This window comes from Pezoporus flaviventris, unplaced genomic scaffold (genome assembly GCF_033815535.1).
Source record: "Pezoporus flaviventris isolate CSIRO_AGI_PZ_B2104156 unplaced genomic scaffold, CSIRO_AGI_Pfla_v1 ptg000041l, whole genome shotgun sequence".
Taxonomy (NCBI): domain Eukaryota; kingdom Metazoa; phylum Chordata; class Aves; order Psittaciformes; family Psittacidae; genus Pezoporus; species Pezoporus flaviventris.
In genome coordinates, this window is record NW_026892589.1 from 374,564 (window position 1) to 393,305 (window position 18,742).

At 44.9% G+C, this 18,742-nt stretch overlaps 1 protein-coding gene across 4 annotated transcripts in view; it reads left to right on the forward strand.

Moving 5' to 3' along the window:
- The first annotated feature begins 3,859 nt into the window (after positions 1-3,859).
- MORC2 (MORC family CW-type zinc finger 2) overlaps positions 3,860-18,742 on the forward strand; it is a 38,764-nt gene continuing 23,881 nt past the window's right edge. For 2 of the 4 annotated variants that reach the window (XM_061465689.1, XM_061465690.1), the window contains exons 1-4: positions 3,860-4,009; positions 10,206-10,259; positions 12,251-12,285; positions 13,221-13,289. In XM_061465689.1, the coding sequence (XP_061321673.1) occupies positions 3,942-4,009; positions 10,206-10,259; positions 12,251-12,285; positions 13,221-13,289 (226 nt within the window). In that variant the 5' untranslated portion in view covers positions 3,860-3,941. Of the gene's footprint in view, positions 4,010-6,523; positions 9,356-10,205; positions 10,260-12,250; positions 12,286-13,220; positions 13,290-18,742 lie in introns of those variants that run through there. The other 2 variants (XM_061465691.1, XM_061465693.1) reach the window with 2 other exon arrangements.

Below are 18,742 nucleotides of genomic sequence, written 5' to 3' on the forward strand. Positions count from 1 at the left end.
TCTACATTCTTGACTTCAGGTATTGTGTTCTTGTATTGCATTGAGTTGATCCTGAGATTCAACTCATGCCCAAAACAAGGCAGAATGTTTTGATGAATAATGCAACCCTTCTCTGGGAGACAGGCACACTCCATTTAAAGAAGACCTTATGCTGTTTTGAGGGAGGAGTGTATTTCCTGGCTGGAAGTTTCAGAGAGACAGTCAGATGGAATCAGGCAGCTGACCCAGTGTGTGGCACCACACAAAGGAATGAACCAAAAAACTGTGAGCTAACATGATTTCACAGCTCATTAATGGAAGGTACTTTGAAATTCCTTCTATAATTTCAGGATCTATGCCACTTCAGTCATCAGGGCCTGTAACTGCACCATAACTTCTTAAAAGAAGTATCTCAAAAGTGAATGCTTAGTAGAAAAAAGGACACTTCAGCAACTTCTGTCACAACATGTATGGAGGACCTTGTACTCAAGAGTGTCAGATGCTATTTTTTCCTTCCAGAGTAAAGGAATGACCTGAGAATTACTGGTGTTCTCAGATTTATTTCTTACTGCCTGCAGTGGTTACGTCACTCAGCCAGGGAAAACCTCATTTCTACAATGCACAGGTTTGCATTTTTTTATGTGCATGAACACAGCATAAAGCCACTAAAAGTTAACTCGGGAAACCTCACAGGAGTGTGGAAAAGACACTTGGATACAGTCTTAAGTACACTTGTCTGGTGCAGGATATAGTACTCGCCACTATGGCAAGTCACCCATAAAATACTGGCTTGGAAGTCTAGTTTCGTAAAAATTAGGGGAGACAAGGAGTAACTGTTGATTCAAGACCCACACAGGTGTTAGAAGCAGTTATCTCCAATTTTTAGAACAAGGACTACTTAAATAAACCATTCACCAACCTCAGGCTATGGCCTAGGTTCCAATGCAAAGAGGCTGAGCAAAATAGCACACCAGACTAAGGACCCAGCAAACAGTCTACAGGACTGCATGGGAATGCTCACTCTCCAGCCTTGAAACACAAAATTTGACCAGTGTGGTGGGATCAAAAGACTAGTTTTACAAGGGGATTATTTCAGAGTAAGAAACTCAAACTCAGCCACGGGTTGAAGAGCAGTACAGTTTGCCTCAAGCTCCACAGGTACAAGCTGCACAAACCACCAATCTACAGGTCATTTATCTGGGAAGTTATGTGCTGCTTCCTACCGCAACAACAGCCCCTCAAGGGTGAGAAGTATTTAAGAAGCCAGTCTTATTCTGCTCATTTGTGGAAGCTGGCTGCAGAGACCCTGGTGCTTACAGCAAAGCAGGGAAACGGTGCTGGCAGCAGACGGAAAAAAAAGGCAAGTTGCCTGTCATAATCCTTCCAACAGAGCGATCTATAACTGTTTACACAAGTATGGAGAGAGAGTTTCCAAGATGAAACAGCTGCCCCAAAAGAGGGTAATGTGAATTTGTAGTGTGAAGACTTCCAACTTCCATCTCAAAAGCACTAAGGAACTCAACAATTTGCAACAGTGGCACATTTGCACAAGCAAAAACAGCATATGATCTCTCCATCCATAGACAGACGGGTTCCCACCAAAAAATAGCTCTGCTTTGGCGCAGGTAGAGTTATGGTGTTATCCAAATGCTGTCTGCAGAAGGTAAATGAATTTTGGTATTCCTAGACACAATATCTGGCAACTCAGAGGGCAAATGAACAATCATATAATTCTTTCAAGACTTGGGCAAGAAAGACCCAAGAGCAGAAGTCAGAAACATGTCTGAAACCTACTTCACAACAGCTATTGCAAGTGTAAAAATTAAATTTTCATTTCATTTCTGAAAAAAAAAAGTGAAAAAGACCTGGAATTCAACACCATGGAATGGTGGGATGGAAAAGAGTAATTTTCTGTTTGGAACTGGCCAAATAAAATGGAACTACAACGTACTTGTCTTCTCCCAAGGGCCAGATGGAAAGGACTGGCATTCTGTCAGCAAGTCAGATCCCCCAGTGTCCAACTGTTCCAGACAGCTGCACTATGCTGTTGTTGTCAACCCCTTCAATCTCAGGAAGCATATACTTGTTCCTTCCTGAAGGCAAAGTATGATGATGAGACAAAGTTCCTGTTAGGCAAAGAGGAGATACCAGAGTGGCAAAGGCAGCAAGCCTGACAAGACATACAAGTTCAGGTTCATGTTCCTTAGGAACATGTATCTGAGTAGTTACTTTGCCTGTACACTGATGGGATTTATATTGCTTTTGAACATGTGCTTCCGATATTGACTGCAAAATGATGCACATGAGATGATGATACAATCTTTAAGAGACTCATACAGATACTTTAAATTGTCATAAACTAAACTGCACTTGAACACAGTTGTTGGCAGTAGCTTTCCTTTCATGCAGTTTTGATGTTCTGCTGTGCACAGCTTTTCAGAGATAAGGCCTGAAGAGTCACTGCATGCATGTTTGCAGTGACTTTTTGAGGACTACACACATGCACACACACACACAGAATGCCCTGTCAGCAGGAATAACACAACTTGTGGGCTCTAAGAAATCTTTAGACCTGAACAGGTTGAACTGAGAATGAACAGAACTAAATGCAGTGCTAGGAAGCAAAGTTCTGGGGTCAAAGCTGCAGACTCATCAGCTCTGGTTTGCTGGGGACCCATTTCACACAAACACACGGACTAGAAGGTACTGCAAACAAAATCGGAGGCAAGCAACTTAAAGACAAACTCGGATTTTAGTCATTCATGATTAATAGAACGTTGAATTTAACTTTTCACTTCCTAGCTTAGATATACTGCACCAGTTTCTGCACAGACTGAACTCCTTCAGATTCTGGATCCTTAGTTTGGATTCCTATTATCTGAGGCACAGGAGATGCAGCCATCTTGTTTTACAGTCCATTACAGAAGGAGAATATGGTATGTATTTTCACTGGGCAAATCAAGCGTTCAGCAAAGTATTCTTGGCCTTCAGGATTCCTGGGTTCAGCCTGTGGTTTGGAGGGGAACAAGCAAAGGAGCCCGACTTTGCTCAATCCCTTCGGATTTCAAAATGAATCAGAGGCATCAGATTGAAACAATAATGAGTTTCTCTGCCCAATTAATATGTTTCCTTAAGCACGGGCACAACCAGCAGCTTCTCCTTAACGACTTCCCAGAGCTTTCACCGGCTGTACTTGCCGCCGGCTGCAGGCACCAGCCGCCCTCTGAAGTCCGTGCACGCTGCAGGCCAGCAGCCGGTTTCAGCGGCTGGGTCTCTCCATCCGGCTGCGTCCCTCTGACCGAGTCACGGAGGCTCCTCTCGTACCGCGCACCGCCCGAGACCGCCGCCCGCTGCACCTGGCGCGCGCGCCGCCCGCCGCAGCCATATCCCCCAGCTCGGAGGAGGGCGCCGGGCCGGTCACCGTTTCCCCCCCGCCCTGCTCCCCGCAGACCATCGCTCCCGCGGGCTGTCCGGATGCACGGGAGGGGAGGGGAGGGGAGCGGAGCGGAGCAGCGCAGCTCCCGCTGCCAGGCCCGGGCGGGCCGCAGCACCGTCACCCACCCCCTCCCACCACGCGCCATCCCGCGCGCTCCCGTCACGCGGCGGAAGAGAAGCTGCGGCGGCCCGCGCCATGACTCTCTCGTCACGTGCGGCGGCCCGGCCAATGGGCAGTGAACGCCTCAGCCCCGCCCCTCCGCTCGGGGGCGGCTGCGGGAGGAGGAGGCGGCGGCGGCGGCGGCGGGGCGCGACCGCGATTGCCATCGCGGCGGAGACAAAGCGGGGCGGGGGGCGCGCGGCGCCCCAGAGCAGCAGCAGCAGCCGTTAGCCAGCGGGCGCAGCACGGCGGGGGGCCCCGCCCCGCCTTGCGGTGCGGTGCTGGCCGTCCGGCGGGGGCAGTGACCGCCGGCAGGGGGGGGCGGGCGGGGAGGCCTCGAGGCGCACGCGGCCCGGCCGCCGCCGCAATGGCCTTGGCTAATTACAGCAGCCTGAACCGGGCGCAGCTCACCTTCGAGTACCTGCACACCAACTCGTGAGTACCGGGGCGGGCCGCGTGGCGGCCGCCGGGCAGGGCTGCCGTGGGGCGGGGCTGGGGCCGCGCTGCCCGCCCCTCCCCCGGTGCCCGTGACTGTGGGTGATTACGGGGGCGCCCGGCCGAGGCCCCGCAGCACCGCGCTGCCCGCCCTTTTCCCCGCTCGTCCCGGGCGCCTCGCGGGCTGTTAACGGCTCCGCTGCCGCGCACGGGGGGCGGGCGTGCGGATCTGGGGAGTAACAGTGGCTGGAGAGCACGGACCGCTGGGGGTTCAAGGGTGCCGCCTCGAGGGCAGCCGTAGTCTCAGGAACGTGCCCTTGCAGTGCAGGCGCTGCCATCCCTCCAGCAGCACATTTCATTCGTGCCTGAATATTTCGTGCAGGTATATTTCAAGCAGGAATATGACGTTCTTCTTGTGATCGCTTTTTTGAAGCTGCTGTGGCTTTTTCGTGTCGCTGATGAGTCCTCCAAACTAAAATCTTCCGAGAAGAGACAAAGTTCTTTTTCAGAGGGAGTTATATCAGGGTGCCTTTCTCGAAAATGACAAGCACCGCCAGGAAATGGTGTTTACCAGGGTTAAGCACTCATCTTCCTGTTGCACCTAAGTTTTGTAGTGCCACATACAGAAGAGTTTAAAGAGAGCTTGTTCTGGCTGAACTGCCTTGGAAGAACAGTGTGGAACCACACTTGGCATTTCCTCATATTGATCAGCTGATCACCAGCGTAAGGTTATCTTCTAATGACTCATGGAAGAGTTGACTTACTGCTGCCATCAATAGAAGAAGAAATAAAGTGCAGGCTTAACTATTCATTTCCTTTGTGTGAACATAAGCTTAGAATGGAGGACCACAGTGGTCTGCAGCAGTCTGAAGAATTCTGATTTATGATCAACTTCATTGCAAAGTAGGTTTTGTTGATAACTCCGGATACATCTGCAAGAGCAACTAAGATGAATCTCCTATGCCAAGAGCATTATAACCCGTTTCTTTTCAGAATCAGGAAGATAATGGTTTTTGCACAGGAGAAGAAACCTAGGAACAGCCTGGTGTCACCCTTGGATCCATGTCCTGTGGCTTCGCTCTCTTTCTTGACTGGTAGTGGTTACATGTGCAGTGAACAGTCTGGTCCCTGAAGACAATGGATGAAACTGACTCATGTTCTTGGTGCTGTCACTGATTTGTGAAATTCTCATATCCAGCTGCAGGAAACAAACTTTTTTATAGATTGGAAGACCATACGGCAGAGCTCTGTCAGCAGCTTGTGTTTGCCTGCAGAACACCAGAAAGCTGTTCATAAGAAGTTAATGTTTGTGCTGCAGAAGAAGCTGATGTATTGCTGCCCCTAAGTACCAAATACTAAAGCTACTTCATGTTGCCACCATACTTCCTGTTCTGCTTGTGCTGCTGGTCTCTTTCCAGTGTGTCACATGTCTGCATTGTATAACTACATTACAAAATTTTTAGGAGGAGGTGGAAGCTAATGAGTATGAGCAAGCCAGAGCCAGGGCTTTTGGTGCATCATGAGTGAAGAGCCTCTTCAGATACGGGAATAAGCATAAGACAAATGCTTCACTAAGAATGAGAGTGAAAAAACTTGAGTCATTATAAAAGCAAAAAAACCCCAAACCACTCAAACCAACCCATGACAAATAAACACCCTCCCCCACTCCCTCAAGAAAAAAATGAGAAAAAACCCACAAACCACACAAAACCAACCTATGAGCAGCATAGGGCTTTTGATTATGGAGACTCCCGTCTTTTGGACTGCTCTCTCTTGCTAGGAAAGCCTTACCATCTCAGAAAAAAAATTATTTCAGTGCTAAAGGTGTTCTTACAGTCATGGAGGTAGAAGTTCCTCAAATTGTAGTTAAAAATCAGCTATCTGGCTGTTGAGGTGCAGAAGGAAGCCATGACTTCTCTTTCTTTCTCCTTTAAGACTTCCTTTAGAAAAAGTTTTAGTGTATCTAACACAGAGTTCTCAGTCTGAAGTGCTTTACAGAAGCCAGTTTATCTTGCCTCTGAACTTGAGGACTTGCAGCAGATCTTTTCAGTAGCTGCTTAATGCTTACATGTCTGATGGCAAATTTAACAACATGTATCTTAATCACTTCAGTTGCCATACTTTTTTTTTTTTTTTTAAACACGAATATAGCTGTGCTTTTCCAAGCACTTTTCTTGAGAAATAATTGAATAGGGACAGACTTTTAGTAGTGCCTGTAGTGACAGGACAAGGGGTGATAGTTTTAAAATGAAAAAGGGGGATTTAGACTAGGTATAAGGAAGAAATGTTTTACGATGAGGGTGGTGAAGCACTAGCACAGTTTGCCCAGAGAGGTGGTAGGTGCCCTGTCTCTGGAAACATTCAGGGTCAAGTTGGACAGGGCTCTGAGCAATCTGATCATATTGGAAGATGTTCCTGCTCAGTTCAGGGCGGGGGGTTGGACTAGATGACCTTCCAATCCGAACTGTTCTGTAATTCTTCTGTGTGAATATTCTTTTAGATCCTAGAATGAAAACCACGTGTGCAAACGTGGAAATTGCCCATGCATTGTTTTTATGAGGCAAGCCACCTGCTTGGGTTCACATTACTTTTCCTTAAAAGTAAATTGTTCAAGGTATTTCCAGTGCCATTCATTAAGGTAATCACAGAAACACACCTGAGCCCAGGCAACTTTGGTTTGCATATTTTTAATATCTGCAGTGCAGAAATGATGGAGTTTGTTAAAAGTTGAACAGTTGAAATTTTCTTCTGAGAGTATGTAGGGTTTAGCTTGTAATTGAACTTCAGGGATGTTTTTTTTTCCTGTAACTAGAATTGTCCTGTTGAATGCAGCTTGAGTGGAAGAAAGTCACTCAGATAGAAAGACTTCAAAATAACTACATGGTGTTCTTCATGAATATTAGCAATAACAGACCAGTGTTCTCCCATTCCCCAAGCTCTGTCACTTCCTTCCTGTGCATTGTTTTCTGTTCTGGCCTGAAATGTAGTGCAGTACTGAGAGAATAGTTCTTGGTCCTGAGGCAGGTGCCAAACTTAAATGTTCTCCTGGATGTGGCCTCTTTTCAGAACAAAAATGAAGTCTTACATGTCTCATTAGTACTTGCCTGACTGTGCAGGCTTAGGAGTCCAGCTGGGCTTAAACGGGTGACCCTTTTAAGCTTTTCTTCCCTTAGGATGTTAGGATAAATAGTTGTTGTAGAGGTGTTTGAAATTTGTCATGTTCTACGGAGTCATCTGACTTGGCCTTTTGTAACCAACATTTCAGTAAATTGTCAGCATTGGACTTCCCCATTGCATTTCTTGTCAAGCCTGCACTCCTGCATGGAGCTGTCTTGAATGAAAACTGGAAGTTGTAGGGAAGTCCAAGCCAGTTTGTTTCTGCCACGATGAGTTGTTGCTGAGACTACAGATGTTGATAACACTCTCTCCCACTTCTGTGTGTTATTCAACAGCACAGTTGTGTGACCTGTAATAGATTTATTTCTCTGACTCATGGACGTTACTGATGCTTCTCATGAGGCCCACCTAGCTTACACTAAAGTGTTTCCAGGTCACGTGAAAGCTCTGATAGACTCAGTTTTGCCAACAGCTTATCTCATGTTTTTTTAAACTTATGTTTCAAGTAAAATAATCCCAAGGTTTTGGGAGATAGGGGGAAAAATTGTCACCAGTTGATCATTTTGGACATTAAGTATTTCAGGCACTTTTGACCATAAGACAAGTTAGTGGCTTTTGGTAAAGCTGAGTCACTTCATATGACTTTAGTTAGGTATTGACAAGACAAATATAAGTGTTGCGATTAATATACTGAATAGAAGATATTTATAGTGTATCTAAATTTTTTGTTAGCTGGAGAGAATTTCACTTGTTTGTACCAACGTGTCGCTTTGCCTCTGTCAGCATGCGAGGTTCCAGTTTTGGTAGATGTTCAAACTGAGTATTATGTGGAAATAATGTTTTCTCTTGCCTCTCTTATAATTTACTGCTATGTTTTTATATTTTTCCAAAAATACTGTTCCAAAATATTGTTCCAATATTTTCCTTTGGAAATCCCAATTTGTACCTTATCCGCATCTTTTCCTTAGTTTGAAGCATTTTTTAAATTGTAGAGTGAAAACAGCTAAAGAGGCATGGTGACTAGTGCTAAAGTATCCATTTGCTGATGGGCTTTTCCTGGCAGGGTCTACTTCCTAAATAAACTTCTGGGATGTTGATTTATGAAACTGAATCTGTGTTTATAAACTCGAGGGAGCACTTAAAATCAATGCACAAGGGTTCTTTGACCCCAGCCGGCAACTAAGTACTAGGCAGGCACTTGCTAATTCCTTCTATCCCCTGGCAGGATGGGAAGGAGAATCAAAAAAGGTAAAGCCTATGGGTTGAGATAAGAACAGTTTAAGAATTGAAATAATAATAATAGTAATTATGGTGAAGAAGAGAAGGGGGACAACAGAAGGAGGAGACTAAAACCCAAGAATGACAAGTGATGCACAATACAATTGCTCACCACCCACTGACCAATACCCAGCCAGACTGAGAAGCAGTCCGCCCCATCCAGCCCACTCCCCCCAGTTTCTATACTGGGCATGACGTGCTGGGGTATGGAATATCCCTTTGGCTAGTTTGGGTCAGCTGTCCTATCTCTGCTTCCTCCCAGCTTCTTGTGCCTTTTGTCACTTGCAGAGCATGAGAGACTGAGAAGTCTTTGATCAGGGTAAGCATTATTTAGCAACAACTAAACCATCAGTGTGTTATCAGCACTGTTCTCAAACTAAACCCAAAACACAGCCGTGTGCATCAGCTACAGGGAAGAAAACTCCATCCCAGCAGAATCCAGGACAACAGAAAATCCTGCTCAAAGGAAAGAATACAAGGGATGAGCTTCTGTGGAAGCTTTCTGATTTGGAAGATGGTCTTCAAAACACTATTCCCTTCTGTCTCCTGTTTCTGTGTAGGCAAGTGGGAGCTTGCAGAGATGAAAGAGAACCATTCTAATGGTTCTGGTGATAACTTCAAAAGTGGATATGTTTTACCTCTGACTCAAGCTGTGTTGATTGGTTAGGTGTCATGACACTGAAGATGGATATCCAAGTTCATTTTGTGACTTTTAGTGTTACGGACAGCTATGTTTTATATGTGGGAAGTATCTATGCATTTGTTCTCTGAAAGCTGAAAATACGAATAAGTATCCCTTCATTTTTTTGGTCAGCTGTTGTCTTTTTTGTGTGGTAGTCAAACAGGTTTCATGCCGACTGAAACGTTGATAAAAGCAGTTTCTGAGGACTTGTCTTTTCATTAAACATCCTAGAGGAGCAACAAATTCCATCGACTGTTCCTCCAGACTTTGTAGCTGCTGTTAGTATGGGGGTTGATGTGGCTCATCTACATTTGAAATAATCGTTAGGTTTTGAAGATAGGTCACTAGGTTGGGTGTTGAGCAAAGATACTGCATTAATGTTGGCAGACAATGTGTTGTAATGAATTTGTTAGTTCTTCAAGGTTTTCTCACCATGTGTCTTTCAAGGTTGAGGCATATAACTGATGGTTTTCAAATGGGTGCTGCTTATAAAAGGTGGCAGTTAAGAGGCTGGAAACTAAATATGGCTTCTGAGATTGTGCTGAAACGGTACCCAGCTAGATGATTTTAGTATTGAGTTTGGAAGGTGGTGTGGTACACTGATGGCAGAAGACTGTCATTCTATGGATTAGAAGCAGTTGCAGCTATTGAAAGTCTCCCAGGATCTGGAAGCTTCTGCCTGTCAGAAATAGCCTACACAAAGCGAGTATGTGCGTTGGGGAGATAGATCTTATGCATAACCCTCATCTGTCTGTCTTTTACATACAGGCAGTGTTCAGTTGCCATGAAGGCAATTAAATCCATTACAGAATTATGTGAATTGTTGACTTGTTCATAGGCTGGTTCATTGAGTCAGCAATTTCTATTTTGTCTGTTTACCACGCCATGTTCTTCAGACTGTAGTAAGCAGCAGTTTGTTGGATCAGCCTCTCCACGGGGCAGCCTGTCTGCTGTGTCTCTCTCTGACAGGTGACAAAGTGGTCATTTCTAGTCTGCTGTCAGTCATTGCTGTAGACATACACTTGGATTTGTTTAAAATGAGGTTGAGATTCTCGTTTATTTAAAGGTCTCTCTTTCTAAGCATCAGTGTTACCCTGCTGATTCTGTGTTTCATTGCAGAACCACCCATGAGTTCTTGTTTGGTGCCCTTGCTGAACTTGTAGATAATGCCAGGTATGTACCTGAGACTGCCTAATTCCCAGCATAAAATTGGTAAAGACGTAATCAACCTGTCTATTTGTTGATCTTGAGCAATTTCCACTTTTAGCAGATGGCACAAAAAATACCCAGAATTGAAGACTTTGCTGAGGCTTTGTATAGGTATTTCCTTTGGTCCTCTTACACAAATGACCTCTGGTCTCTTCTCCCAAGGAACAAGGGATAGGACAAAAGGAAATGGTCTCAAGCTGCACCAGGGAAGGATTAGACTGGAGATTAGGAAAAACTTCTTCCGCAAAAGGGTGATCAGGCATTTGCCTCCTAAAAAAGTTAGGTTTGAGTGAATCATAGAGCAACTCAGATTGGAAGGGAGGTTGCTAAAAGACACAAGATAGATTTAAGGAAAAAATAAGCGTGCCTTTTTGTTTACAGAAATTGGTAAAATAATAATTACTGGAGCTGGGATTCTTAAGTACTTAGATAATCCTGGACTCTTAATATCAAGCATGGTGATAGGATGAAAATGACATCAGAAGCCGGATGCTGAAAAGTGCAAGAACAGTTAGAGCAGTTGTGATATCTGAGACTTGGAAATTGCAGGTTTTGGACCATGTTTGCATTTGGGAATCCAGGCTATAGCTGTTTCCCAAGTCTTGCATGCTCATCTCTTCATAAAATAAAGGCTGAGACAGGCTAAGAAAGTTTGAGCTGTTCAGCATGGAGAAAAGAAGCTGCGTGGAGACCTCAGAGCAGCTTCCAGTGTCTGAAGGGGCCTACAAGGATGGTGGAGAGGGACTCTTCATCAGGGACTGTAGTGATAGGACAAGGGAGAATGGGTTCAAACTGAAACAGGGGAGACTGAGCTGAGCTCTTAGGCAGAAGCTCTTCCCTGTGAGGGTGCTGAGGCGCTGGCACAGGGTGCCCAGAGAAGCTGTGACTGCCCCATCCCTGGCAGTGTTCAAGGCCAGGTTGGACACGGAGACTTTGAGCAAGCTGCTCTAGTGGAAGGTGTCCCTGCCCGTGGCAGGGGTTGGAGCTGGACAACCTTAAGGTTCTTTCCAACCCAAACCATTCTATTATTCTATTCTATAAATATTCTGATGGAATTATGGGAATATTTTGAGATCATTTTCTGTCTGTGTGAACTGTCATTCTCTGTCACTCTTAGTTTAAGGAGCTCAAACAGGAAGGTTTTGGTGTAGGGAATCAGCTGTGTGTGTGTTTGCACCATTGCTGGTTCACACTTCTGGTACAACATAGTTAAATGTAGTATCTGAAATTAATAGGTTATTTTCTCTCCAGCCTGGTTCCTCCTCTGGGAAAAGAGAGGTTGGCCTTCTGGGAAGGAGGTAGCTATACTTGGCTGTAGATATAAAGACAAGACAAAGTAACTTTGGCATTTGGGAAGTGGGGGTTTATTATGATGCTACAACTGCACTCTTCTGATCAGCAAACTAAGGATATGTGATGGTCTACATGAAAAAAATGTTTGGTTTTGGGAAGAGGGCAGTAATGCTGCTTATGCTGCTTTTTAAATAGAGGATGCACAGTATATGAAGGGCTTTACTTACATGATCTTGTAATGACACAGTTTCCTATGACAACCGTGAATGTATTTCGATGGAGTTTTTTGTGGAGTTACTAAACTTTTCATAGGCAGCTTGACAGGAAAAATGAGGGTATTGTCTCTTTTGAACAGGAAGGAGCTCAGGCTTATTTGATCCCTCTCCCCCCACATGACTTATGTTAAAATACCGTCACTGTACAAATACAGTGATACTCTGCTGTAACTAGGCTTAATTGTGTGGCAGCAAATGTCTTATGCTGGAGTTCGGGTTCAAGAAAGCAAAAAGTGAAACTGTGTGTTTTCACTTATGTGTTAGTGTTGACTGAGGGGCCTTTATGGACTTTGATCTGTGCAGCAAATATTCATTTTGGAAATTATTGCATGCGCCTGGAGTTCAACTTTTTGACATCTGAATACCAATTGTGTTTTTATTTTGTAGAGATGCAGATGCCACAAGAATAGACATTTATCCTGGTAAGTCATACCTGCTGCTTCATTGCATGTCAACAGTGTGTTCTACCTGGTAGAATTGCAGTGAGCATGCTTATACCCAATACTGTGTTCAGTTTTGGGCCCCTCAGTACAAGAGAGATCTCGAGGTGCTGGAGCAGGGCCAGAGAAGGGGAGCAGAGCTGGTGAAGGGCCTGGAGCCCAAGTGTGATGGGGAACGGCTGAGGGACCTGGGGGGTTCAGTCTGGAGAAGAGAAGGCTCAGGGGGGACCTGATCGCTGCCTACAACTGCCTGAGAGGAGGATGGAGCCAGGAGGGGCTGGGCTCTGCTCCCAAGGAACAAGGGATGGGACAGGAGGAAACAGCCTCAAGCTGCACCAGGGGAGGTTTAGATGGAGATGAGGAACAATTCCTTCCCCAAAAGGTGCTCAGGGACTGGACAAGGCTGCCCAGGGCAGCCTGTGTCACCATCTGTACATTTCTAAGAGACAGGTAGATGTTGTGCTTAGTAACCTGCTTTAGTAGTGGATTTGGCAATGGCAAGTTTATGGTTGGACTCAATGATATTAAGAGTCTTTTCCAACCTAAATAATTCTGATTCTACCATTTGTCCTGTGCCCCAGTGCCTGTTGTCTTTCAAAAACTGGTGTCTTCACAAGTAACTCGGGCAAGCACTTAGATCAGCCTCCAGCTGAGGTTAGGCAAAGAGGGTAGCTGTTTATACTGGATGCTTAAGAAACCTGTTTTTACAATACGCTCTTGTAGCATATATGTACCTGCAGTTTAAAGTGCAGGAGGAGTTCTTAGTTACTGTGTAACAAAAATCTGCTGCTCTTTCGTGCAGCTTAGCCATGGTGTTATTTGTGCTTGTTGTGTTACTTCTGTCATTAACACTGATTCCATTTTATGGAACTTTTAACTTTTGCTCGTGGGAGTACTGAATAATTCTTCTCTTGTAGAGCAACGGGATGACCTACGAGGTGGATTCATGCTCTGTTTTTTGGATGATGGAACAGGAATGGATTCAAGTAAGTTGCAGGAAGTCAAAGTTTCATTTTCAAGCTGAGATTTCATGTTACAGCTTAGGCTCAATTAACAGCATGGTTCTGTTGAAAGAGGCATATTCCATGCCTGGGTACATGTTCCTGCTGCTGCACTGGCTCTTTCACACCATATCATGTATCAGTCTATTCACCTCTTCAGCTGCAGAAAACTAATCTGGCCAAAAGCAGATTGTTTTGCTGCATTATAGAATTAGTCAGCCTGGCCTGTGGTGTTCCAGCACACCAAAGTTGGCCTTGGGGCTGGAGAGAGAACATGGTAGCCAGAAAAGGCAACAAGCACAGGCTTTGGTGGGCAGAAGCCTTTTCTCTATTAGAGGATGCCAAGTGGTTGGTGTTTCTCAGCTCTTATAAGAAAGCGTACCATGAAAAAAATTAAAGCTGTTGTAAGAATTGGTGTAGATCTGAGTTGTATCTAGCAGGAGAAAAGCCTCTTGCTTTGCTTTAGCATCAGTGAAAGCACTGGCAACCCACTCCACCTGCTCTGTGTCTTGAAGACAGGTAAATCCTCCTGTGCGGAGCTCTCTACTGGCAGAAAGGTTGGGCTGAATTGGAAGGTTTGTGAGAAGGTAGAGAAGATAAGTAAGGAAGTCTCGACTAACATTTTATTCTGATCCCTCAGTACTTTAAGATGTGCTTGTAATACTGTGGGTTAACTCCAGCCAGCAGCTAAGCACCACACAGCCCAGTGGGATGGGGGAGAGAACTGGAAAGTTAAAATCAAGAAAATTCATGGGTTGAGATAAAGACAGTATAATAGGGAAAGCAAAACTGTGTGTGCAAGCAAAGCAAAGTAAGGAATTCATTAATCACTTCCCATTGGTTGGCAGGTGTTCAGCCTTCTCCAGGAAAGCAGGGATCTGTCACGTGTAACGGTTACTTGGGAAGGAAATGCCATCACTCTGAATGTCCCCCTTCTTCCTTCTCTCCCAATTTTACTGCTGAGCATGACATCCTGTGGTCTGCAATATCCCTTGGGTCAGTTGGGGTCAGCTGTCCCAGCCTTGTCCCCTCTCAACTCCTGGTGCATCCCCAGCTCCTTTGCTCATGGGGCAGTGTCAGGAGCAGAAAAGGCCTTGATGCCGTGTAGGCACTGCTCGGCAGTAGCTAAACCAACACTGTTTCCAGCAGGAATCCAAAACATAGCCCCATCCAAAGCCGCTATGGAGAAATTTAACTCTCTCGCAGCCAAAACAAGTGCAGATATGAAGTATTCAATTCTGTTTATTAATGCTTATAGAAGTACATTAGCATCTTTGATACACAAATCTGTGACCTGCATGAAGGAATTTACTTTGAACCCCAGATACCTTCTGTGTACTCTCTGGAAAATAATTAAGGATCCTTAAGAGGTCTTCTGAGAATACTGCCACCAGTGGAATTGAAGGAAGCAATTAAGCCCTATCCATAAAACAGGTTCAGAGACTTAAGTGTGGCCTTCTCACGAACCTTTGGATCAGGGAGAAGAAATACAACCTGTTCTGCGTATCTTGAAGACTACGTGTTTGTGTCTGGGTTGAGTGTAGGTGGTGACAAGTATCTGTTCCAGTGCGGCAGAGTCTTAATAGCAGCTTTTATGCTGTTGTTGCTCTTGTATTGCTGATTTTGTGACAAAGTGGTATTTAGGTATTGGCTAAGTATCCAGTTGCTTCTTTTGGCTGATCTTTCTACTAAATAAATCTTGAAGGATTTTATCCTAACTTTGGTAGTCTGAGATCCTCTGTAAAGGAGAGCGGCAGGTACTGTGAGTTGTGGTGGTATTTCACAGCACTAGGCAGCATATATGGCAAATACAATATAATTTACGTCGTTTGACTGTTGATGCTTGCATGAAGTGTAGCTCATTCTGTGCCTCAAAAATTTTTATTTTATTTTAGATTTGAGGTTGTGAGGTTACCTTTGCCCTGTTCCAGGACATCGCTTTTCAGATGTGAAATTGCAGCTTTTAGTACTTTTGAAAAAGCCCTTCTTAATTTTCAGCAGTCTGAGACATACTGTTTTGATGCAGACTCTGGCTCTGGTGGTCACATCTTCATGGCTTCAATGCTGGGTGGTCATAGGAAGCTTGATAAACTTTTAAAAGTCACTTAACCAAGGGCAGCCAGGTAGAAACTCCATTTGCTGCACTGTTCGCCTGTCAACATGGACAGGAATGGCTGGAGAGAGGCTGTTATTCTAACTCCCTACATGGGCCTGTCTCTACACCCGACTATAGAGGCCTGAGTTTTAATTTCTGATAATGCAGGATCTACCAGTTTTGAAGACATCTTGAAGATTTCTTACCTGAAAGCTGATTTTAGGATATGTCAGCAGAAAACCTTTTACTGGACTTTTCTCTCTCCTTATCGTGAAAATAGCATCAAAATCCACACAGACCTTCCCTTCAGCAGAAATCATAGAGCTTGGGAGGAGTTTATTTTTCCACATGATAATTTAAGTAAGGATTGTTGTAAGCTGACATGTTAAGAAGAATAACTGTATGACTTGTCTTAATCCTGTATGTGAATCACTAGTATGTGATCTTCCTGAGTACACTGAAGGGGGAGCTTAGAAGGCTGGATGAGGAGGATGAGCCAATAAACCTGGATATCTCTGGATGCTTTCACACAGAGGGAAGAGCTGAATGGCCCAAGTAAACTGTTCAGTTAACACGTTCTCTGTTATAGAATCATATAATGGTTTGGGTTGGAAAGGACCTTAAGATCATCAAGTTCCAACCCCCCTGCCGTGGGCAGGGACACCTCCAGTCCCTTTGGTCTTGTTCTGTGTTGGTCAGTCCTAAATTTGTCTGGCAAGCTATGGAAACATAGAAGGGTGTAGTGAGACAATAGCTCAAATTTGAGCGCTCTGCCTGATAGCTCAATTGTCAAGGCAAATGGCAGCTCCCCAAGTAAAATTAGTGAAAGGTATGAGTGATCAGCATTTCTAAAAACTGTTTGTCAAGCGACTCCTACTATAGTTGCATTCAGAACTTGCTGCATTGGCTCTCTTAATGATCATGCTGGATTGGGTTGCCTGAAGGTCAAGTTACATTTGTCCTCAAGCTGCGAACATGCTCTAGAGTCATAAGTTATCAAAAGATCTGAGGATTCAGTGATGCCGCAGTACAGATTGCTTCTAAAAAAGCATCATGTCTCACAGGGAGATACTGGGATAGTAGTGCTGGTTGAAAAGTTTGGCTTTTTCATAAGGGACTAAATAGGATTTGATTAGAAAACATTAGGTCAGGATTTCTCGTATTGTCAGTGGCATCACTACTGAGGATACTTAGCTTGAGAATTTTAACCTCCTGCTTGTGCTCTGAAGGTGCTGTATGAATCAGAATGTTGGTTGAATGAAGGCTGAAGAAGTATAACAGCTAATTTAGGAAGTGCTTTGTAATTGTATTTTTAAAAGATTGAAAAAAGTAAATCTTTAAGTTGCATTTTAGAATCAGAACAGCCCAGTTTGCAGGGGACCTCAAAGATCATCTGTACATCATGGTACAACCTTTCATGGGAAGGGGAACCTAGCATCCTGATGATTTTGCACCCTGTCCCATCACATCTTGAAAACCTCCAGCCACAGGGACTCCACCACATGGGGAGGTTGTTTTGTCGACTGATTATTCTCCCAGTGCAACTTTTACCCATTGCCCTTTTCTTTTTCGTGTGTCTCCCTGTGAAGGGAGAGCCTTCATCCTCTTTGCAGCTGCCCTGTAATACTAGGGTAGTGTGATGTGATTCCCTCTGTGAGACCTGTCTTCCAGAAAGAAGAGACCTAGATCCTTCAGTCTTCTCTGATAGAGCTGGTTCTTCAGCCCTTTGATCATCATCTCCTTTTTTACCTTGTCTAGTCTGTCCACATCTTTCTTGAACTGAGATCAAAAGCGGAGAGTACTCCAGGTATGGCATGAAAAGCACATCTCTGTCTCTGTAGTAATGCCCATACAGATGCAGCCCAGGATCCCATTTGCCTTCATAGCTGCAGAGATACACTCCTGACTCATATTCAGCTTGCTGTCTGCCAGGACCCCCAGGTCCCTTTCACCAAGGCTGTTTCCCAGTCACACAGATCCCAGACTGTACCGAGTTCTTCGGTTATTTCATTCCAGGTTCAGGACTTTGCCCTTGCCTTGAACTTCATACAGTTCTTGCTTGCCAGCTCTTCCAGCCTGTCCAGGTCTTTCTAAGATGGCTCTCCTTTCTGATGTGTCCAACTCACCCACCATCACCAAACCTGGTGAGGGTGCTTTCCACCCCATCATCCAAATCCCATATGAAAATGCTGAACAGCATCGATCCCTGGGTGACCCCACTTGTGACAGGCTGCCAGCTGGAGTAAAAATCATTGATGGTCACCCTCTGAGTGCAGCCTGTGAGTCAGTTCCCTGCGCATCTTGCATACCACCCATCCAGTCTGTGTCTTGCTAGTTTGTCCAGGAGAAGGCTGTGGGAGCCAGCATCTAATGCTTTGCTAAAGCTCAGCTAAACAGCATCCAGTGCCCTCCCCATGTGGGCAGAAAGTGATGTCGTCTTGTACCAGGCTCAGGTAGCTGATTGTCTTGTGTTTGTTATGGTGATGAAAGACCTCAGAGCTTCTCTTCCCCTTTCCTGGGAAAAGCTTGACTGGAAGTAATCTTGGTTTAGGCTGATTTCCCCCATGTAGTATATTAGATACTTTGCCTCTGGGATACATTTTGAGAATGCTATTGAGTCTGCTGCAAGTACTCCACCTAATGCGAATGTAGCAGATGTGTTTATGGAGAAGGCAGGAAGGATCATTTTCTGTGCTTACATAGAGACCTTCTTTAGCGTATTCCAGTCTGGTGAACTTGGGAATATGAGAGGACTCTCCTCAAAGGGCAAGCCAGGTCTGACTTCAGTGGGTGCCTGGTGGCTGATAGTGGGGGAGTGGAGGGGAACAGCTTGTGACTCATGGTGGGGAGAGCAGGCAGCTTCCTGCAGGGGTGTCCGTGGTGGGTTGTGTCAGCAAGCGCGTGCTGAACAGCCTGCCTGTTGTTCAGGAGGGTGCTCTGCAGCTGTTCTTGGAGGACCAGGAGTCAGGAGCTAAACAACTCCGTCCCTCAGTTCTTCATCCCAGGTGTCTCATGTTCTCATGTTTCTTAGGAGGAAACTGTTTATCTGTGTCCTTGATTCCTTTTCTTGGGCTCTGAAGATCAATCTGCCATCTTGAGCAAATTCCTTCAGATTGTTTTTTCTCTCATGTTTGGCATAGGTCACCCCCCACTTTACGTTGCCAGGGAGTTTGTTTTAAATCTGGTAACTCTGAGACACGGCAAAATGAAAACACTGTGACTAAAATAGCTGTGAGTGAAACTCCCTCCAGAGCCTTAACTCAAAGCTAAAAAAAAAATAAAAATAGTCATTTGTACATTGATTCTTGGGAGGAGGTAAAGCCTAAACCTCTGCCAAAGACAG